We start from the raw sequence: 24,584 nt of genomic DNA, 5'->3' as shown, positions 1-24,584 counted from the left end.
AAACAACTAGACAGTAAAAGAAAAGCAGCTTTTCTAAAGGGGGGGCCTATGAAGGTCAAAGAAAAAAAACAGATTCAGTGAAACAATTGAGAGAAAACATATGGCACATCATGAATGCACCCCTGCTATAACCCATCACTCTTTTTAGAGAGTGGATCCATTTCAGAATCACAATATGTTTAGCTCCTTATATATTACAGAATATTAGATTGTGTTTGTTCTGAGACACAATCAACAATTTCCCTCCCATTAACGAAAATTGGTCAGCATTGTTTGACCATGTATCAAATATGGCCTCAGAGGACTAGGAAACACTTCCATCTGTGGAATGTTTCTAGCAGACAAGTAGAAGTAAAGGAACAAAAAGAATAAGCATAATGGGTCCCAACCCATCCTTAGGATTTCCTGCCCCATATTAGCTGTAAATTAAATACCAGCTTTCTAGCTCATGAGGCAAAAGAAAGTAACAACTAGTATTTAACTTCAATTTAGCTTTATTTTCCAAGACTTTTAATAAAACGTTCCAAAATTAAGTATCATATAGCTTTAGATCTATTTTTGTATCTACTTATAATTTCTCCTCAATTTCTAACTCCTTCTCTTAAAGGATATTGAATGTTTTCCTTTTACTTCAAGCATTCTAAACAGGATATAATTTTGCCATACCACAAAAAGAAATAGAGCTCAGGAGGAACCTGATGTTTAAAAGATGTTTCTCTTAGCAATTAGAAGGCATCAATTAAATAAAAAAACATTTTTCAGGTTTTTTTATTAGAAAAAAAAAAAAAAAGAAGAAAAAATTGAAATGCTGTTTCATCCTATTGTTGTAGCTGACACATTACCTTTCCTGTAGTTTCTCATCAGAGAGCTGTAATTCTTCTTTCAGGTTTTGGTATCTATCTTCCCTTAACAATCTTGTGCCATCATAGAGAGTCAGTTCTCTGTCATGTATTAGTCTGAAAATAAAGAATAAGCTCTATCTAGCCTTTGATTAGTTTTTAAAACACTTACAACAACTAAAGGTTTTTTTTAAACCTATCTCAGTTAACATGGGCCACAGTAAAAAGAAAAAATGATACTAACTCAAGGTGCATCCATGCATGGAGGTAAAATAATATACGTAAGTTTTAGCACATAGTCAGTCAACTTAGCTTAAATCCAAATGGTAAGAATATGAAAAATAAAAAAATCTGTCTTACCAGTGGAGTGTGCATAAACGGCACGAAACAGCTGTTTAGTTATGCTTGTACCAAGTAATATACTTTTATTTCTTGAAGGACTATCTTTCAGCTGGCTTTAATGATTAACATACATACAGACCCAGCTTTTATTTTGTGATATGCAGAAGTTGATTATCCACAATACATGCACATGTCAGAACTAAAAATCAGAAGGGAAAGCTAAACATACGAAAAAGCAAAAACACAGGCAAGTGTAATTCTCTGTTCTGTCCTTCTACATACATATATAATAAGAGAAAGCAGAAAATGCTTTTGCTACAACCCGCTTTTAAAGCTCACAATGTCGTTTAGTTTGCAAAAGGCAGTACATGATGCATGCATATAAAATAGCATAAAAATCTGACCTGACAGTATAATTATTAACATAGTATTTGCTATTATTGTGTTCTGCAAAGTTTAACTTATTTTTTACTGAATTATGAAATAATGTTTAGAAAGAGCTCTTTGCAATCAATATAAAGTATGCTGTGTAACATACTTCATAACATACTTGTTTAGAAGCAGAATGCACTCAAAGTATTTAAAATGTTTTCTGACATCCTGCATTTTTAAATTGTTGCACAAATATTACTAGTTTTTAGATTTCATAATTTTAGAATAAAATCTAGCTCATTCCAAAATTCAGATTTAGACTCTAAATTTACAACAGGCTGAAACTTCCTGTATTATTTTAGGCTTACAAAAAATCAAAGAATTGTTTCTTCTTTTAAGTAAAAAAAATGAGCACTACATCTTCTATGAAAACTCAATGCTCAGCTTGATCTTTACAGTATTCCTGAAGTTCCAAAGCCATATTCACCAGCAGGAACTTAAGGTCTCAGTATGCATGCACTCAATACACACATCACGAGCACCCAACTTATCCAGGCTGCCACGCTGACCTTTGGAGTACAGCTAGAGTGCCGGGGTTAATGCGATGAATGCCGTCAAGAAGAACAAGCTTTCCTTCCAGAGCTGCGGTGACGAGTGGCGACGGTCTCCAAGCAGTGTCTCCATTCGGAAGCGTGTACCTTTGCTGCAGCAAATCTCTAGCCGTCATATCCTGGAAGTATCATCAGAAGAATGTATTTATGATCCATTTTCTTAATTTATGAGTACACGCTTTCTCCTTAAAAAACTGCATTCTGTTCTTCCCAAGAATATTAGGAAGATTAGCAGGAAATCTTCAATTACTTTTCCAAAGAGTATTAGAAATACACACACAAATCTACTCACAAAATGTTTAATGGTTAGTCTTTGGAAGTTCTAGACTTGTCAATGTTACCTCTTTGAAATAAGAACAAAAGCCTTTCTCCCCTCTACCCCTTTAACAAAACACAAGCAAATGACAACTTGTACACAGCCCTGTGTACAGAAGGGGGCAGCAAGTTACACCTGGAGCAAACAAGAATTATTTCTTTCATATGGAAGCCACGTGAAAGAGCAAAGATTTCATGACTAATCTTGAACACAAACCAGCATGACATTCAACCTTGCAGCAGGAAAATGCAGTGGAACCATCAGAGAATAATGAACAGGGTAATAAAGAAGCCCGTAACACAGAATTTATCAAAAATACATAGCCTATCACAAAACAATGCTTAAGGAATAAAACAAAACCAAAACCAACATCTAGCATATCCTCCAGCACACATACTCTAGATGTTCCATTACAACAGGTAAGCACTAGAAAAACAAAGATGCAATAGTAATTTTGTGACCTGGAAGACTAAATTCCTTCCTTGGGCTGTGCTGTGAACACAACTTGACCTAAAATCAGATAAAAACATATTTTCTATTGTAACTGTAGCTTTTGCATATGTCCCTTTCACAACTATAAACCCTTTGAACTTTAAAGAATAAAAATAGAATACATTACATCATATGGCCTGAATCATTTCCTTTTTCTACATTTCCTTAAAAGACCTAAAATAACAGGACAAAGTCTGGTTCCTTCAGTGCTTCCACATTTGTCTAATTTAAAGTCTCACATTCAAATCCACAAAACCATATCGTATTTTTATTGTTGCATTTCTGTTGTTTTACTGCTGTGTTCACTCTTTCCTATTTTATTAATGAATTAGACGTGAAACATTTTTACAGAAGACAGAGAAAAATGTGGGTTTAGGACTTGCTTAAGAACTATGCATTCAGCAGCTAGTAAATGCCATAATGAATGTTTAACTAACACACCTTTTGATAATTCATCTCAAGAGAAATGAAACAACACACAGTATGAACTGACTGGGTGTGCTATACAGCATGTCCATCTTTAATTCCAACTATGAGAACCATGCATTAATTTTCTGCAGATAAACTCAGAGGAGTATTTTGTGCAAAATGCTTTCTGATATATAACACTGTGGTTTAAATGGTTGAATGAGATTCAATTTAGGGATGATTAAATAGGAATATCATTGCTAACACCTGCACAGTTTTTGTAAGGAACTTATTTTATGGCTAAGTACCTGCCCAGTGATTTATTGTTTCTAATTATTTACTTTAACCTAATTTTTAATAAATTTTATTCAAATCATTTAATATATGATATCAAAACTAATGTTATAATACTCCCTTTGGAGGGGAAGTAACTGAAGTATAAGAATTAATTATTCCTCTTATATTGGACAAAGCAATGGCAACAATATATTGCCTTGTGAAACAAAGGTTATTTTAATTTGTAAGTCATTATAACTTATGTGTTTTATGTTTCATTGTTTATTTTCTAGAGAAGTTTGTATACAGGAAAAAAAAAGATGTTTAGGAGAAAAAACGAGTAGGATAACTTCTGTTCCACTCCCTTTAGCAGCTATATCAACACAAGCCTCCAACCTAGTCATTTTTCATGGCTTCTAGTACTAATCATGTTCTTGGCAATTATGAGGTGAAGAATCTATGTTTCCCGCGTTTCATGCCAATTTGGACTCATCATTTGTTAGCATTTCTCCAATAAAAAACTGGAAGCATTTGGTAAAGAAAAATTATGAGGTCAGGCAAAAAAAAAAAAGTCCTAGGAACAAAAACATCACAGTACACAAACACCAGTGATGTGCTTACAAAACTGTTTTTGCTAGGGAAGAAGAGGAGCAAGTTGCTGGAAAACTTGTAACATCACTTTGACTGTTACTTTTTTCCCCCTCTGAAACTCTAGGGGGAGAAAATATTTTATTTTAAGCAATTTGAACTAAAAGTTCCCTAGCTACAGTCCACAAAGCACTAGCTGGCTGCTGCTTCTCATTTGCTGTTGCTTAACTGCATTAAGAGACAACTTAAAAACAAACCTTTCCTAATCAGGATGAGTTTCCTTTCTCAGCAATTTACCTACATGGAACTGCATATAATGAGAAATCCGTATAATGATGTCAGATATCACAACAGAGACAGGAACTACTCTCTCAGCCAACTATTAGGATAAGAGATGATCTATGTTCCAAAAGGTTTACTATACGTAATTTGATTTTCACCTCACAACATAAAAGCTTTTGGAGTTGTTTTTTCTGTGAAATCAATTTAGAGAGATACACCTTCTCACACTATTCAAGTCCTTAAATCAACTTCAGTTGCAAAGAATGATGAAGCAAATATTAAAAGCAAAGACTATATACACATTAAAAAATCCAAGAACTCATTTCTTCAGTGAGCCCGAGGAGAAACAGTGCTATTGCTGCAGACCAAAGGGAAGTGTCCCTCTACTCATTTTTCTGCCTGCAGAAATTCCCAGAAAATAAATATGAACCATAGAACAAAGAAAGGCCTCCTTAATTTTAGAAATGGATGGCAGTATGATGTCTCTCTGAAAAAAACAGAAGACACTTTTTTGAACCAAAGTCGAAAAAAATGCTAAATTTAGAGCATTTTCAAACTTTTCATAGTCTTCACTGCTGAACTAATGTATGAATTTAACATTTGTTATGTCATTAAATTATCCTATTACACTGCTATGCAAAGCCCCTGATATGTTATATATTTTAAGAAAAACAATTGCATTCTAAAATTCTATTTATAGCTCAGCTACGTTTAATAATATTTTTATACACTGCTTTTTGTAAAAAGTTTTGAGTTTATGTAACACATTATACATTAAGGAAACATTTCTATGTATAGATACATATGTGGATTTACCTAGGCTTGGCTACACAGGAATTTACAGAGAACAAGCAGCTCTCAGTCATTTACTTGCTTTTTTGATACTGTTTGATATCACCAAAAGCCTTTCTATAAAATCCCTTTGCCCTCTGAGCTTGATCAAACCCTGGTGAAACCAAAGGAAAGGTTCACTTCAGTGGGAAATACTTCAAATCCTTTCCTAGATTTTATTTGCATAGCAATTACAGATCCCTTTGAAAGAAAGATGTTTACTAAATAATAGTTCCATTGTCAGCTCTGCTCATGTGCCTCAAAAAATGAAACCTTCTGCTCATATTCATCGAAGCCATACTAATTAAAGGTAGGAAGCTGAGAAACAGCGGCCATGTTTTTAACCAAATAGGTATCTAATTTTTTAACCAAATAGGTATCTAACCAAATAGGTATCTATTTTATTGTGTGCACCAATACAAGGGTTAGGGTGTGCTTGCCCTTGAGCAGGTTTGTCAAGTTGCAGAAGTTATTTTTCTGGGATGAATTAAAACTATGTTTACAGTGACAAGTACAGAGAGAAGTACGCAGAGTAGCTGGAGACACAGCTCTGGCTCAGAAGCTATATGCCTATTTTAATAGACCACTATACAAAAGATAATATACACTGCTGGAAATCCAGGTATATTACTATGAACATGACCTTACACTGATGAGGATATGTAGCCCTGGAACCCAAATCTGCTCACACTCAGCCACATTAAAGCATAAGAAAAGGGTAGAAGTCATCTGTCTGACTCCAGTTTTGCAGACAGAGTTTCAAAGTCTTCACCCTTATCAGCTGAAGCCATATTGGGGGAAGGAAAAGCAGTGGGATCCTGTCTGGAGAGGTTCTCTACAGTGCAGGAAAACATAAAATGGACTGTCTTTTTACATCATCATCACTATTTCTCTTTTCTATTTTCCTCTCACTTTTTCAACCATTCAACTCCACCACCCATCTCTACCAGTGTTTCTCCCCACATGCCAGTACACTTTTAAATCAGATGCTGCTGCCATTTCTTCCTTTGGACGTCTCCACGTCGTCTGGAAAAAATTTAAAGCAGAAAAGGGATGGAAGAAAGAGACCAGTGTATTGCATTAAACCTGATGCTAATGTTTCCCTGCAGCACTGACAATTATCACTTACAACAATAAATCCCGTTATGTTTGGTGTATTTTGACCCATAAGGTCATAGGAGACTCTTGACTTCATATTTTATTTAAGCCCTTTCATCCCTCAGGGTTATGGAGAAAATCTTACACATGTGATCTCTGTGTGAAAAGCTAGGAAATTAATTAATTCTACTTTTAGATCTTGCAATTTTTCAGCTTATGCCATGAGGTTAAAGTGTACTACAACCTAAGACAGACAATTCTTTCCAAACAGGTACCGAGTGACCACTGGCTATGGCAGTGCTGTTAAGCTTCACAGAGCTTGGGGTTTGCAAAAACACCCAACACTTTTAGTGCTGTGAGAAATTCTCTATTTGAGATCATATTTAAAGCATGATCATTAGCAGATAGTTTCCTTACCTGGTATAGCATGATAGGTTCTATGCTGTATCCCAGTATATCAGCAAACTCCTTTGCAATAACTGTTTTGCCACAGCCCTAGAAAATTAAAAAATATTGATTAGATTAAATTCTAAAGATCATGGGGAAGAAGGGAGAACAGAAATTTCAATTCTTACTTTTCCTCCAATTAAACACATATCTTTAACCATATGGGATTGCATCATTTCTGCCAACAGTTGATTATGGCTGGAAGTCCTTACGAAAGTTTCTGATCGAGAATGATTTTTTAACATTCCAGTTCCAGCTGGAACCTGTAAGGACAAAAAAGTAAATCAAAATGCTAAATAAGCTATACTGTGATAACTCTAGGCTTTGCGTGGACTAGGTTACACTTGTCCAAAACTACTGTAAAATTTTGCTGATAATTGTCATCCATCAAACTTGAAACTGTCACTGTCACAACATTAAATCAACTAATTTATAATAGAAAAACTCCTTCACATCTCCTTCACCCACTCTTCATGAAAAAAATTAACAAAATGTGAATCAATACAATTACAGCATTGGGGTATGCAAAGAACTTCAGGCTGCTCATGCAGGAGACAAATAAAAAGTCACCAATACTCACTGCTCATTAGAGAAACATGGAAGAGACAGAGCAATTAGTATTGTGAAAATCTGACCCAAACTTTGGAGAGTTTGAATTGTTTGCCACGTTAAGGCACATGCTCTGTATTTCCACTTCCTGCTCTAGTCTGGGAACTGTTTCATCTGCAAACTTCTTATGCCCTCCTGTTCCCAGAGATATTCTGCAGAAGTACTTTCAGAAGGTATCACATATGTGCCCAGTGAAACCAAAAATCTTTGCCTCAGAAAAGAATTGAATCAAGTTCCTACACACAACTTTTCCTGAAAAGTTCCCATTTGCTGTTGTTCTCCTCTTCACTTTGCCATGGTACAAACTCTCTGAGGACATTCCTTACCAATGTTATTATAATCTCTCTGACTCCCACTAATTCACCTTCTTTACAGACTCTCTAGACTCTCCAAATTCAACATTAACTTCATATTCTCAGATCAGCATCTGTTTCCTGAGTAAGAACTTATTTCACCACCTAGCAGGTCATAAACTTCATTGGAAGAAACTCAAACTAATCATAGTTGATGTGATTACTTTGTTCCATTTTCCCAACATCCTGTGTCGGAACATTACCAAGCACTCATTAGATTTTATTTGAAGTGTAAACAAAGACAGACTATTGTTTTTACAAAAAGAAAAAGGGAAAGCAGAATTAAGAGCATCATAAGTACTCTCTGCTATTCTAATCCAATAAAACAGAAAAAGAAATTGAAAGGCTTTTTTTTCATCCAAACTGTAATGATTCACATGGAAGAAACCATGAGTTTATCTAGAAATAAAATCATGCATATCCATAAACTAATATTCCAGTATCTAAATGTGTCTCCAATAAATACCATGTGTTACTCTACCAAAAAAAATGCTCAGTGCAAATGACTTTTAGTATCAAGTGTAAGTGTCAAATTCTTCAAGAGACAAAAACAAGTTAGTGATTTTAAAAAACATATTATAGTTTGATGAATTTATAAATTCATACCTGGAATGTCACTTCTTTTTCACCAATTTGGACAGTTACATCAGCCTTGAAGCGTTTGTTTCCACATGCTCTTTCTACTTTAGTAATCTTCCTGGGAAACAAGTGTTTTTCTGAATCTTGAAGCTCAAAGCGCTGCAGAATTCAGAGGTGAGGACATTAATTATTAAATACAACTTTCTGGTTTTTAAAACTGTTCCTTCTAAAACAATGCCAGAAGCATATTCATGACTAAGTGCTTATGAAGTCCTAAATCCATTTACTTTATTTCAACTTTTACTTCAGATATCTGTGTCCATGTTCTTGATGGCGTATATATTTTACATTTAAAGCCAAAGCAGAGATTGTATACCAGCTACTTACTCAGACTGTAGTGACAGATGTAAAGTGAAAATGTCACATGGTGACTTCGCCAAATCTTAGCCTGACAGTCCAAAATAACATGAGAAACGAACCATAGCCTTCAGCATGTGTAATAATAGATCACCTATCTCTGCAGGTCATTATAACCAATTGCAGATCCAAACGTTTGACAACCAATAAAAATAACCAGAAAAATTGCATTTACTTAGCTTCCTACTGCCTTATACTAGGTAAATTGAGGACAACGTGTACAAAATAAGCCTTCAGCATGTTCTGGGTATGTCAAGGACATAAAACAGGACAAATGTTTTCTCAATCCTCTTTTGAGTATTATACTCTTTATTTTTGCTGTACATGGAAAGCACAAAAACCATTTAAAAATGTTCAGGAAGGAGAGTCATGTTCAGGAAGGAGAGTCATACTGGGAACGTTATGCACAAAAAAAGCTAATAACTGAAACCACTGAAATCGTAGAGCCATTTTATTCAACAGAGTGAAACTTGAGTAAACAAGAGAAAAAGGAATACTGTCCAACTCCTCAGAATTCCTAGAAAACAGAGTTTTTTAAACAGAAGTCATTAATGAAAACAACTCTTAAAAGGCATGTATTATTATTACTACTAGGATTCATAGCAGTGCCTATTGAAGTTTAGAAAGAAAACTGAGATGGATTTTTACGAAAGCTTTTGCTCTTCATCACTTTGTAAATTTCCATTCTGGAAAAAAAGCCTACAAAAATATTATGTTTAAACACATATTTAAGAAATATGTGCTTTAGTAAAGGGCTGCACGAAATTATATTCTTATTGAAACAGCTGAGTCTACTTCAGATACTATTAAACTTTTAAACAAGAGAGGGCAGGAATGCCTACTGAATACTGTCTCCAAGTATGATTCTAAGAAACACTCCAACTATGATTCTGTGAAAGCAACTACCAAATGTTCTCACTCTTATCTTCATTAGTAAATTGCAATATTCTTACTAAGTTAATGGCATTTTGGATAGAGTCAAGGGTGATTATACACAAAATTGCCAACTGCTTGTACACTAAAATCCCTTACCAACAAGAGAAAATAACTGCGAGTGAGCAAGATTATCTGGACCAGCAGACCCTGGATACTGGGTAACAAAGATTTGAAGACAGCAACAGCAGAACTTGTACACAAAAGGAGTTTAAAATTTCTAAGGTGATTTTTTGTTTGGTTGGGGTTTTTTTGTTTTGGTGGGGTTTTTTTTGTTTGTTCTTTGTTGTTGTTGAGGGTTCTGTAGCCTTTTAGACATTAAGTCAGGACAGTGAAAGAGGAATGTCTATGTGCATATTGTTACTGAATTTACGCAACTTAAATTCATCTAACTGAATTTGAATTTATCACATGTAATCACATAGGTGCTGCTGAACCGAATGCTCTAGTAATTAAATGACCTCACCCCTCTAGCAATTACCACACTTACACCTGAACAGGAGCAGCAAACAAAACTGCCTGTGGCTTTCAGAGCAAAACAGATCTCTTTGATGCAGTTCTTAATTTAGAATTATGATAGGCAAATATGGAATCAGAGTGGCATGAAATGGATGTACAACACATTGAACACTTCTGCTGAGCCAGAAACAACTTTCTCTATAAAATGTTCAGGCTGATAGCTGCAAAGGAAAAAATATTTGTGGTTTGAGAGAACAACTGAACACATTCAGTATCAGAAAGTTTGGGAGATACTTGGTGAGCCAGAAGCAGGCAGCCTCATTGACTCAGAGGAAAGCAAAAAGAATAGACCAGCCGCCAAAAACCATGGAAGTGGTTTGGCAGTTCATAAACATCAGGCCACGTTCTGCGTGCCTAGAAACCTGTGAGAAAAGGTGAAATGTAAAAGTTGGAAACAAAAGGAAGAGGAATTCTGACCACTTGGAAGCATCTAATGATCAGTAATATCTCAAAATGGAAAATGCAAAGAATACACCAGTAATCCAGCTGGTCAAAGGAACAGAGAGCTTAAATGAGCCATAGTTGCAGATGACCACTTGGCTGAACCTACAAGGCAGCCAGGCTTTCAAAAGAGACATCAAAAAGCTGGAAGATTCTCTGCATGGGGAGGAAAAAGAATTTTTCAAAGAACAAGAGGACTGAACTGCTTCACAAGGAGCAAAACATGAACTGCAAGTACAAGATGGGACAGATTGATAGAGGAAGTCTGACAGATTCCACTACAATGGTATGTATTGGCACTAAGAGCATCTATTAATGCAAAACCCCAAAGATTATGAAATACTTTGGAAGAAATAAGAGAGAAACAAATCCTTCCTTAGAACAAAATTTGCAACAGAAATATCTTACAAGAGAAAAGAATTCTTCTGAGGAATTCTTTCTCGTCTAGACATGAAATAGAATTCCAGTCTTACAAGAGCTCCTGCGTACCGTGAGGCAGGGAAACAGTTTTCAATGAGGAGGTCAGGTAAGATTGAAGTGGGTGTGCAAGTAATACAAAAATGAGTAAAGGCAATAAAAAAACTTTTTGTGTAAGATCAAGTCAATAAACACAGAATTAATCAAAGCATGAAAAAAAATGAAGCAAAATTCTAGGGCTTTCGAGTGAAGTTAAAAAAGGATATAGGCTAAAAGTTATTTGCTCATTTATTAAGACAAATCTGTTCTGTATGTTATTTCTAAGATCTCATGGAAAAATTCTCCTGATTAGAAGGTAAAAAAATCCAAACAGTGGGTGTTTCCAACACTGTGAAAAAGAGGCGTGCAAAAGGCATGTGAGAATTAAAAGAGCAAACCCAAAACACCCAATGAAACTGGAATAAAATACTAAAAGTTTATGGGACAATAAAGAAATAAGTATAGAAAGTGTGGAGCCTCTTACATGCCTAAATGAAGCCAATCAGTTTTATAAAAACGTCTCAGTTGCATACAGAAAATTCCAATGCTGTGGGAGATACATCATACATGCTCAAGCTTATTGTTTGAGAATGTTTAGCTGGAAGCTGTTTTCCTTGAAATCAGTGATTTCTCCATATCTCAGTCTTGCAGAGAAAAACCTTAAATACTTTTTGACTTAATTTTTACAATTATATTTCAGATGTTCATCTGTCAGTCAAAATAATTTGTCATGCCAGTATTTCATGCAAGTACAGAACAATGTTAAAGCCCAAAATTCCAACCAACTCATATTTTCTGTTGTAAGACTTTCTCAGTTAAGGATTATCTTTAAGAATCAGAATACAAATTGATACAGTTGCCAAAGTGCAGAAACTTCAAATAAGGGTAAACAAAGGCACATCATTTACAAGTTTATTTTGGTACTTCCATCCTGTCTGTTGCAAGCTAATGAACTGACAAATGCTGAAAACTTTAGCACTTGTACAAATGTTTGTGTATGTTGTACAAATGCAAATGTATGTTAAGCACCTCTAAAGACCACTGCTGACGCTGGATTAGCACGCGATCCTTAAATACTTTTTTTATGGCAACTAGTTTGAAACAAGGAGTTACATTAGCATCAAATTAAAAAGTTGGTTGATAGACACCCTTTCTTCTTCAACATTACTCCAGGTGGGATCTCACATGAGAGGAACAGAGGGGCAGAATCCCCTCCCTCGACCTGCTGGCCACGCTGCTTTTGACACAGACCAGGATCCGGTTGGCTTTCTCAGCTCAAAGCTCACATTGCTGGGTCGCATCAAGTTTCTCATCCACAAACACTCCCAAGAAACTACCTTCACCCTCAGGGAAGGTGTAAATCAGTATTTTGCATTATTATTGAGAATAAGAATTACAAGCAATGCTATATTTTGGTGTAGTCTCAGTAAGCAAGGAGGTGTGTAAGGAAAGGATTTCCCCAAGCTGAAGGTAACATTTGGGAAGACAGTGCCTTAAGAATATCATCTCCTCAGGAAACACACACGGCATCTAACAACTGCCAAAACTACCTGTTTGGCATAACCACTGGCTATCTCACTTCTCTGCTCCAACAGCTCACTGGAAGGGAAGATATCCTGAAACTAGGGTATGTTATCAGCTATATTACTACAACCCTGTATCTGTCTCTGAGTCTGACACCTAAACTTCACATTCCATCATCTGAAATTAGGGTTTTTTTTTCTTTAAATGTTAGCTGGTGCTAAGAAGTGACTGAATATACAAATTAATCCATCAATGCCAACACTATTCCAGTGCTTTTTTTTTTCAACTCTTGTTACCACTCAGTTAAGGTCAGCATTTCCTTTTACACAGAAAAAAGTACTCAGTGCCAGTTATTACCTGGACACTCTTAGGAAACCCGCAGAAAAGTAGAAAAAGAAATCACCTTGCCTCTGCTAGACTCCTCTCCCTCACCATTCTCATAGAATGGAAAAAATAATCTCTTATTGAAATTTATATTGTTCTGGAGCTGCTATTACTATAACATCATTATAAACAGACGTTACTCAATACAACCAGTTATTTTCTGTATTTCTTAAGGTTCATTGCTTAACAAGATTTGTTGTGTGCAAATAGAATAAAATTCCAAATAAGATTACAAGTACTTGTTGACATAATAAGTTTGTAAAGTAGTGATGAAGAAGATTAAAAAAAAAAAGAGGAAAAGTAACACAGAAAAATCTAATTATGAGGTATTTAAAAGTAGATTATTATTGAGAAAGAAAATTTTGCAAGTCAAACCAATCTTACACAAGAAGCAAAAGCATGCACAATACAAAGTTAAAAAAAAGAAATGAAAAATGAAGGAAGTGGATAGTACTGAACATAAAGACATTCACCATCTGTAATTGAAGGAGTAAACAAAATGACAAAGTATTTAAAATAAAGGCATATTAAGACAGACATGAATGTTACTGCTCTGCTAACAGACAGAAGTTTATTTCCACACAGATGATGGTTCTTATGAGCAACTTCAATTACCCCGAACTGTGGTGGAAGGGCAACACAGCATGAAACAGAATCACGCAATGGGTCAGGTTGGAAGGGACCACAGGGGGTCACCTGGTCCAACCTCCCTGCTCAAGCAGGGTCATCCCAGAGCACATGCGCAGGATTGTGTCCAGATGGTTCTTGAACATCTCCAATGAGGGAGACTTCACACCCTCTCCAGGCAATCTGTTCCAGTGCTGGGTTACCCGCACAGTAAAGAAGTTCTTCCTCATATTCAGGTGGAAGTTCCTGTGCAACAGTTGAAGGCAAGTGACAAATGACTTCAGATCCTGGACTTCAGGCCATATTGGCTTATTCAGAGAAGTGGTAGGTAGGACCCCACAGGAGTCAGCTTTGACGATACAGAAAAGCTAGCAAATCATTCAGAAAAACCTCCTAGTCAACTGCAGGGACTGTACACCCCAAAACTGAGGAAGACAAGCAGGAGAGCAGCCCAGTTACACAGGGAATACAGGACTGAACTCCAATGCACAAAGCAGGGGGGAGGATGGGGAAAGAGGGTGTCAGCGGGGATGAGATGCAAACATTTCCCCGACACATAAGCTTGGTTTTAGGAAAACCAAATATTCACTAGCTACAAAGCTGGTGAATACCAAATATGAACATACAAATAACATCTAATTTTCAGGACTGAAAGAGCTGGCTAAAATGCTTTAATGCTCATTTTCAACAACATATGTAACTCTCACAACATATTAAAAAATTTAAGAAAGCTGACACTGTGTTTAAGTTTTAAAAGATAAATTAAATAACCCACCACAATTATAGGCTTCGTAAGCTACTATTAAACATGGACAAACCGACAGATCTGACCGACAATAAGCAACAAAAAAATAACACAGACCAAATCCAGAGACTAATACAATCTATAATCATGCTAGAGTGAATGTACTTTGTGCATGTGGTATCTATAGTCTTTTTAGAATCTTCTTTTAAAGGTCAAATGCCAGAGGTATTTTTTAAACATTTGACTACCTTAACCATACAAGTAACTACTTTCAAATTAATTAACCACTTATTATATAATGACGACTTTCCTGTAGTCTTTAACTGTGGTCTAAATATTCCAAAGAACCTAGAGGTTTCACCTTTCACTATAACAAAATTAACTAGCTTATGAGGGTTTTTTTAAATACTGCTATGAAAGTTTTAAGCATTAGCAATAATATAGCCATTTAGTTTACCTAAGATTCCTGGTTTTATACAGAAGTAGTGAAGTAATATTAGTCAGGAGAACTACTACCATAATCCATCACTCCCTGGAATTACAATGTAAACGTGCAATACTTACTTTTAACATGTCTTTGACTGCAGTCCTGCCTTCCTTTCCAAGGAAAAGATTATAGGGGTAAAGCCGGTCTATAACATGCTGGACTGACATCATAGGAAAGGTATCCTAATTCAAATTTAAAAATAAAAATTGAAAAAATTATTGGCTCATTCTGTCACCAGCCATTAACCCAAAACCCTGCATAACTTTGAACTTTAAGGACCACTACAAGCAGTATTTGATTAGATGTTGAAACAGGCATTTCTCAGGTGTAATTCATTACAACATAAATGTCCAAAGTAGATTAGAACTATGTCCTAAAAATTATTTTCTTTACTGTGTATAAATGGAAGCTACAGTGGGCAGCTCAGATACCTAAAGACGAATATGGCCAAGAGAGACAAATCCCACCACAGTTAAATGAGTTTCACAGTACTACTAGAAAAGAAACAATATGACAAGAAATCCGTACTTCAATAATGATCTACACATTCACAGCTATTTATAGTATTTAATTTTGATTCTATTATATCATACAGATTCTACTTAACAAATCAGTTCACAGAAATTTCTAACAGGTTGATTAAAACTGTTTTATTTTGAAAAGAGTTACTAAGTATGCAAAACAACCTATTTTTTTTACTATCTCCTTGTTAGATTTAAGGACTCACTCTTTTCGTCAATTGCTGCCTAAACTAGAAAAAGATTTGACTATTTTGCTGCAGTAATGAAGAAAAAGAAATGCATTTATGACTACTGAAGACACTACGCATAAAGACTTTCTGGGTAGAAAAAAGGAATTTCAAACTCCCTAAGTTAATTGATTGTTTGCTTCAAAAATGACTTGCAAATTTTTAAGGACTACTTGTTTGTAACACTAGTGAAAAACAGTCATTTGACTGGCACTATCTTTTTAAGCCTTCATCAAAGTAAATAAAGAATTCAAATAAATTTAACTGATTTTCAGTTATACACTTGTATTTACATAAGCACACAACTGAAAGAAGAGTTCCCTGGAAATTAAGCCAGGAGACACATATTTTATGAAATGCGTAATTCAATTTATAAGCAGTAATACTATTTATAATGTTCCACAATATAAGCAAAAAAATCAGTAAAAATAAACCATTTATTGCACTGTAGTAAGTGTACAGCTTTAAGGATTAGGGAGCCCTTTGTTGCGTTTTAAAAGCCCTCCATCTATATATAAAGACATACCGTGTAATTTTTCCACATTACCTCAAATTAATAATAATTACAATGGAATGTATAAAATAAGCCTCTTCAGAACAAGACCCTATGAAAAAATTCTCCCTTTTGTCAGGCAGAAGTCCTCAAAACAAGAAACTATGTTTTGGGACTGTGTGAATCTGTGACAGAGGATAAGAAACTACTCATCACAATGCACTCTCTTCACACTTTTAAACAGACCAACTAAACTAGAAGCAGAGTATGGCACTGACCCAGCAAACAAAGAAAAAATGCTGTAGCTCAAAATCACTGGGAACAGTTTAGAAATCCAAGTGATTAAAACTAATTCTAAAAGAAACAGTTTCCATCTACCTAAAAAAGACACTGTCATACAATGGTAACACTTCACATTCTCTAATGTAATATAAAATGCTTCCTTCACTCCATAGTTTAGATAATAGCTTAGGGCTCATTTTCTTTCTGTTACTCTGAAAGCCATCTGGCATTCATTTAAAAATAATTTTTCACTTTGGGGCTCAGAGAATAAAAAGTTGCAATCTATTTTAAAAGCCAACACATATTTCTTGCCTAAAGCCCTCCAAATACTACTTCATTTCACTGAACTTGAATTTTCATCACTTCTTAATATCTAATGTAGGACCACTAATTCAGAAAACTAATTCTGTCAGTAAGTATCCAGCACAGCTGAGGGGACTGAGCACCACAGTAACACAAGTAACTGATATGCTTTAATGTACCCAATCCAATAAAATATGAAGGAAGCGATCTGCTGCTGAGCAGATCACCACAGGTGAAATGACTGAACATGAAACAACAGAGAACTATCCTGAGTTCCTTCTACAGACACCTGTACCTTGGAGAGAGGGTCTGAGAAACTCTCCTGGTATTTTGCCCTCCTGGGTTGACCGTATCTTCCTGCATGCAAAAGGGCACCAAAACCCTACCTCTTTATACAGATCTCACGTCCCTAACTTCCTTCAGGAGGTACCTTCAATTTTGTCTTTGACATTTTACCATGTAATTATAAAGTCCAAGAGACAAAGGACTACCCAGGAAAGCAGAAAGACTGCCACAGCTTTAGTCCTGACCTGCCTGACCTGTCACTGTGAACCCTGCAGATGTACAATTCCTATTTCCCTGTGGACTGTAGCGGTCAGGAAGCACTGCATCTTCAAGCATGCACAAACTGCGTATTCACGTAATCCTCCATTTCTGTTTATTCTATATCTACCAGTCAGCCCAAAGGCCTAATGTAGGCTTATTCTCATACAATTTAACTGTTTCCTATGCCCATGTTTGTTTTGGGTCCTTTAAGCTGTCAGTAAAGAGCAACAGGTGTCTTTGTAATGCAATCAATCTGATTTACATGTGTAACGCTAAATTCAAAGCACTTTCAGGGTGTGGTTTTTATTTCTCTCCACTCACTACCTCAGTGCCATCAGATAAACTGTAGATGCCCTGAAGTCAGGTAACATGATTTACCAGAGGGGGAAAAAATAATAAATTGAGCACTAAGATACATTTAAGAACAACACAAATCTTATGTCATACCATACTTTGTCCTTCAGTATTATGCTATATGCTTGGTTAAAGTATTATACAGAGATATATGACTGAGACTTTTCTCCCTCAAACTATTCTTAGCTTTTTCAGGTTTTTTTTAAATATTCATGTTAATCTTCTTCTAACAACATGAATAAACCAGCTCTAATTCTGAGAATTTTTAAACCCATACAGTTTCACAGCACGTGTATGCACATACCAAAATCTGAACTGTAGCCGATAAGCTGTCTAAAGGAAAATCTGGAAGTCCCAATGTAGAAGATTCTTGAGAGCAGAGAGTTGTAGCAAAAGACAGGAGCTGAGAAATTCTGCACAGGAAAAAGTAATTACAGAGTTTTATACATGCTATCTATATTTAAAATACTAAAGCATAAAGAGTTAAATACAGTAAACGATGCTGAAAATACTTCTGAGTGCACACAAGTAAGGTGTGACCAAAGTTCTAAAGCATTAAAGATTCATTATATGAAGGCTGCATACAAAAAGCTGTGTGAGCATATACCCACACGTGTTAAAAATTTCTTCAGCTCTGGTCTCTAAGCAGTGATAGAGACACAAAAATAGCATGGAATCCTGAAAGGACATAGCTTCATTCATTCATTCATTCATTCATTCATTCATTCATTCATTCATTCATTCATTCAATTTCTCTTGTAATTATGAAAAATTACCTCTCTGTGGAAATGTTTGATCCAATTGAATATAATAGCTGAAGATGGTCCTGGAAATAGAACATGAAATCACAAAGTAAGTTAATTTTGGCATCATACTGTGGGTCACAGGTCATGAAATATAAAGCATTTCCCATCTTTCCCTCTAATTTAGACATGAGAATTCTACTCACTCCTTGACACAGAATTAGTTTTATTTAAGAATAAAAAAAAAGACCAAATTCTTTCTTCTGGGGTTATTTGTGTTATGGAAGTTACTTTTCTGCTGCAACATTCCATGACAACTCTAAGACTGCATGTCAGGAATTTAAATGTGCAATATGAAAATATGAAAAATGCAGTTTAAGATAAGATTTATTACTCAAGAATTCTTTTCAGAGGTGAAGTAAGTAAAACATAACATCAGAATATTATCTCTACTCAATACAAATGATCCAGTCTTCTGCTATGACACTCACCTTAAAGGGCAGGTGATAAACATCTCTAGCTTGAAATCGAGAGCGAAGGGGTGGATCCAAAGGGTTACCAGAGTATTTAGGTACTGGCAGGCCCAAGGCTATCACTCGAAAATCTTCACTGACCCGAACAATCTTCCATGCATCCAACTCTGATTTTGTATGCTCCTAAATGAATTAAGATAAAGCAACAGGGAGAAAAAACCCACATTGCATCATTAAAAACTTATGATGACTAAGCTCCAGCTCAACTAAAAGCCCCAATCCTTCGGCCTAAATGTGGTAATGTTCTCGAATGTTCTCATCTTTCAAGCAAAATGGCTAGAAAGCCTTGAACTGGTCAAATCTGTGGATGATAAAAAACAAGTTTTTCCAAAATGAACATAGATGATGGTGCTGTTGTGATGTTACCTCACACAACAGTTTGTGAAAAGGTACAAATGCAACACTCTTTTTACAAGGAACAGAACAGAAACATCACAAAATTTATTTTATTCTGAAATATTAGAAGTGCATTACAATGAACAAGGTTTTTTTTGTTCTTTTTTCCCTCTCTCATAAGTGTAAAGATAACTAAAATCTCCATTTTAGAAATCTGATTTACAAATTCTACTTTGTTTTATGAAATAATGCAGAACTAGACTCCCTCATGAGGACATTAAATGTTGTATTATGTCATGCAAAGGATTCTTTGCACACAAAAATGCACTCTATCTGTCCACAGCACAGTAAAGTCCTGCCTGAAACTATACATGAATACATTTCCTTGAGACCTAAACGCACAGTAATTCACACAGGAGAAGCGAAACTGAACATTATTTTATATAATACAATAGTCACCAAACAACAAAACAATATTAGATTTAGTATTGTAGCAAGAGATTTATTCCATTCACATACTATTCATATACTGAGGCACTCATTTTGAAATATTTTATCATTAGAGAAGTGTTTAACACAAAGAAAGAATACATTTTATAACCAAATCTAACTATGAATTCTCATTTTCAGTCTTTAAATACAATTACATTTTAAAAGCTTATTTTAGAAATATAATAATAATGGTTCCAGTAACTGCATCTACTAATTAAATATCATAAAAATATTTAAAAAATATTTTTGAAAAGGCATGGATCAGAAGAATTTTAACCACAGATGAAAGGCATAAGAAATAATGATATATTTTCAAAAATTCACTATGGTACTTCAGCACAGCTGGGAATTGCATGCAATAGAGATCAGTGACTGAAGGCTTATTCCAAATTTCCTTGCTGTGCCACATGTGTTTGAATCATACACCTAACCACAGGTGTGACAGAAACATGAGCAAGCAGGTGAGCAAGCAGGTGTGAGACTGACAGGTATGTGACTGGAAACTACAGTACACGGAAGTAAGATGCAAAGAACTACTGGAACTCAAAAAAAAGTAATTTACTTAGGTTCCAAAAAGCCTGAAGAGCATCTAACCAAGCAGTGGGACTCAAAGCCAAAGAAATTAAAATGGTTGAAGCAGTAATGACAGCAAACACGAAAATCCCATTTCCTATCAAAGGAAAAGCCTCTAACCATTTTCTATAGTTTAGATTGCTATTTACATATACTTTTGTAAATTAAAGGCAAAACAGCACCAATATAGTGACTGAATATAGAGATGCTCATCTTGACCTCATTCTTTTGGTATCCTAATATTTTAAAAGCTTAGCAACAAGGCTATTGCCATGCTGAAGCATTATCTGAACTTCATGGCAACAATTTCAACTTAAATATCTTTTCACAAGTACATTTTAGTTATTCTCACATTGTGGCTTTCACATTTTAGAAACATACAAGCTTCATACAAGGTTAACATGGACTACTCTTTTTCATATGTAGACAACGTGCAGATGAAAACCTCTTGTTGTTGAAAACAGTATTTCAACTTCTTGCCTAGCTTTCACCCTGTCTACTTCATTCTATGAAATGTCCCAGAAAAAAAACCTTGGTGAGATTTCCCCCATTTGACTCCTAAGTAGTCTCTCCTTCACAATAATATTCCAGCACTACCAAGAAGAGGAGGGGGGGGGGGGGGAAGGAAAATCCAAATAGCATTTCCATACCTGCAAAAGTTTGTCATAACGATCTGCAGACATGAGAAAACGACCATCTTCAAGCTGCATTTCCCTATTCTCCAACAAATTGTTTAACACTGGCAGGACATTCCGCTCAGCCTTCTCCAAGCCTTCCAGAACAAGGATTCTGCCTTCGGTAGCTGCACGAACTGCACACTTTAAAAAAAAAATAAAGCCCCACAACATTTTAAGAAAAATAAACGTTACATATTTAATTAAATCCAGTTGAAAAAGAACCTTCAAATTCTTCCAAGAACTTTCCCAAAACAACATTTGTTTCTGTAAGAATCAACACAACTCACAGCAGTAGTGATCAGGAAGGGTGACAGCTGACCACCTGAACAGCGCTACACATTCATGAGCTGGAGTTTTACTGCCTAACTATTATGGGGACTGACAGAAATAAGTTCCAGTATTTTTTTACCAAGAGAGTAAGATATAAAACCTTGCAGAATTTTAGACTAAACACAGTATATATAAATATATGTGGAATCCTTTCTTTTTGATGTCACATAATATTCTGCATTTTTGGGTATTTTAACACCACCAAACAATTCTGGGATAGCATTTTTAACATAAAACATACAATCAAGGTGGTTTCACCTGTTTACAATCATGTTAAGATATTTAGAAAAACATCCAGTATTCCTTTAGATTTTTCTGGATATGCACCAGCATAATTCATCCTCAGTACATCACTTTAGTCTGATTAGAATGTAAGTCTGTTGAAACCAAACATGGATGATGAAAGCAAAATAGTGCTACAAATAATAAGATTTTTTAAAGAGTGATAAAACTAAAAGGATGTAAAATTATATTCCCTGACTGAATATGGTCTTCTACAAAACCAGAATAAAAATGCAGCCATTAACTTGATAATCTGTTGGAAACTTAGAGTTAGAAAATGGTTTCTTTTCTACTTTATTGATTGTTTGTATATGGCTGCTTATTAATGTGGAGCCAAAATGTAAAACTGGTGCTGATGGTTTTGTGCAACTTTGTCACAATGACATTAACTCAAGTAATTAAGTGCACTTGATATCTATATTCACAATTACTTCCCAGTAAAAGACGCTGAAATACAATGCACTCTTTTCTTCTTCCAGTTTCCAGAAGTTTAAGCTGATAATAATGTGGCAGGTTTGGGCACAGTCAACATTTAGAGGCACCAGAGTCTTTCTTCCTATCACATTTAAACACAATTTTAGACAGAAGCACAGTTGCAAAGGGAGAACAAATGAAATCTTTTCCCAGCACATCTCCTATAAACTCTTACAGAAGAATGTGTCATATAATGCTAGATGGAAATCTCTGATGAATACAATAGATGCCAAAAAATGGGTCAGGGAGAAAGAAAGAAGATATGAGAAAGAATAATGAAGATGCACCAGAACACAAAAATAACCCCCCAAAAAATTACATATGAAAGCAGATGTACAAAAGACAAATGCAAAAGAATAAAGTAGAAACAAAGATGAGTTCAGTACAACAAATTAATTGCTGCATGGGTTTAAAGCACACAATTGACTCAGAGACCCATCGGAGGAGACACAGAAGACATTTGCCCCACTTTTGGAGAGGTGTCAGAGCTCAAAACCACATGGGCCTGGCCAGGCTGCTGTTCTATACCACACATGTCCTCACGGGGCATGGCGTCAGGGGAAGCAAAGGGTGAGTACACACCATGAGCGGGACACTGTCTCCACTCTCTCTCTCTGGGGAAGGTTGCCAGGACCAACCATGTGGACCCTGCCCTCCCTCGCACCTGCCCATCCCTTCCCATCCCTCAGGGAGTACGGCTCCGGGTGATGAATGCAGCTGAGCCCAGTGGAGCCTGGCAAAGTGGTCTAAAGCAGAGCTGGCACAGAATCAAACCTCAACAGAGACAGTGTGGCATGGTGCCATTGCAGGAAGTGGCCATGGGGAATGAAGCAGCAGCAAAACCAGGACAAGAGGAGCTGAGCCCAAAGCAAGCCCCAGAGGCATGGATTGGTCAAAAGCAGCGGTACTGCATGGGACGGAGTCCCAGCAGAGCTGTCCAGAACCAGCTGGCATGGTGCGATGTCACCTGGTTTTCAGGCAGTTGTCCATCGTGGTTTTTCATTGTCTCAGAGCTAGGGACAAGAAACACTGACAGTGGGAGCACCTGCCATCTTGTCTTTGTCTGGAGAAGCCAGAACTAAGCTGAGGTGGTGAACACCTTTTGCGTGTAAAGCACCTTTTTTTTTTTTTGCATACTTTTGTTGTTAATACTGATGCTTTTACTGTGCATTTCTTATTCCATTGCTGTTTGCTTTCCGTAAATTGGTATCTCAACTCACATCTCAGACTTTGTTCCTCTCTCACCAGAGAGGGAAGGGGAGAGGATTATTTGCAGTTTAATTTCTGGCTGGTGTTATACCACCACAACACTAAACAATAAGAATAATTAAGATGCTTCTGTACAGTTTAGAAGCATAACTAACAACTGACAAATGAGCCTTAGAGTAAGCTTTTCACATCACCATTAAGATGGAAACAATTCCTAATTACTAATGTATCTAATCTGGACTCAGGCAAACATTACTGAGAGAAGACATTTGTTAATCCTGGTACAGATCTCCAGATCAAGTTCTCTTCTTAGAAAGACAACACTTTTATATCTAGCTTCATAATCAGTGTCAGAGGAACCTGGAATAAGCCCATTAAACAAGTACTAAACCTCAGATTATTTCTCTTCTACTGAACCACTAACTCTTTAAAAAAAAAACCCAATAAATTTTTTTCTTCATTCAGGACATCATACACTACTAACAGGCAAAATAAAACACCTCTCTCCTCCTCCCATAAAATGTGCACAAAGGACAAATTTTCTACTAACATTCTTCTCTAGGAAGGTCATTGGTCATGTCAAAAATCTGCTCCAACCTCCTTGAATAGAAAACTTGCGTCTCCAGCAGACAGTCCAATACCTGGCACGAACAAAATGCTATTTTGTCTAAATGCAGTTTGGAGACACAGCCAGAATATGCTTTAACAAACAATTTATTTGCCAAGCTGGTTGGACTCTGCATATTGTAAGTCTATGAAGACTTTATGACTGATTTTTACTAGCTAGAGGAAAATACACATTCTGTTCATATGGTTTCAAAATATTTTGAGTATCCATAGAATCTTGTTGACTCACATTGAGACATACACACTATGGATGAAGGCTGGCCGAAGTAACAGGCTTCCAGTACTAACAGAAACCTCCCTCTTGAACTTGTATATGAAGAAAATCTGCTGTAGGAGTAGACAGCAAATATTAGGAAACATGTAACAATCATTAACTTCGAGAAAGAGGACGTTCTCCATTAGCAATGCAATCCTGAGAAGCACCTTACTACATACACTGTGCTGTCTGCTGATCATCAGCTTACAGGATCAAAATTTAAGAAGTACAGAGGTTGGAAACTGTTTCAAGTTTTTATTCAAATTTCTATTTCTCAGGAAAATAAAATTTCAAAAGATAGGCTTCAAATGATCTTTGCCTACTTATAAGCCCCTTTTACAATCAGATTC

General features: G+C 35.9%; 1 protein-coding gene across 1 annotated transcript in view; it reads right to left on the bottom strand.

Moving 5' to 3' along the window:
- The window catches only part of VWA8 (von Willebrand factor A domain containing 8), a 181,253-nt gene that overhangs the window by 121,847 nt on the left and 34,822 nt on the right, over positions 1–24,584 (bottom strand). The window contains exons 5-14 of the mRNA XM_082278807.1: positions 21,030–21,197; positions 18,937–19,101; positions 18,479–18,528; positions 18,007–18,115; positions 15,054–15,158; positions 8,471–8,602; positions 7,031–7,165; positions 6,873–6,950; positions 2,123–2,283; positions 843–956 (exon numbers count right to left, since the gene is read on the bottom strand). Of these exons, the coding sequence (XP_082134933.1) occupies positions 843–956; positions 2,123–2,283; positions 6,873–6,950; positions 7,031–7,165; positions 8,471–8,602; positions 15,054–15,158; positions 18,007–18,115; positions 18,479–18,528; positions 18,937–19,101; positions 21,030–21,197 (1,217 nt within the window). The remainder of the gene's footprint in view (positions 1–842; positions 957–2,122; positions 2,284–6,872; positions 6,951–7,030; positions 7,166–8,470; positions 8,603–15,053; positions 15,159–18,006; positions 18,116–18,478; positions 18,529–18,936; positions 19,102–21,029; positions 21,198–24,584) is intronic.

Source organism: Coloeus monedula (genome assembly GCF_965178545.1).
Source record: "Coloeus monedula genome assembly, chromosome: 3".
Lineage (NCBI taxonomy): Eukaryota > Metazoa > Chordata > Aves > Passeriformes > Corvidae > Coloeus > Coloeus monedula.
This window is presented reverse-complemented; position numbering and strand designations above follow the sequence as displayed.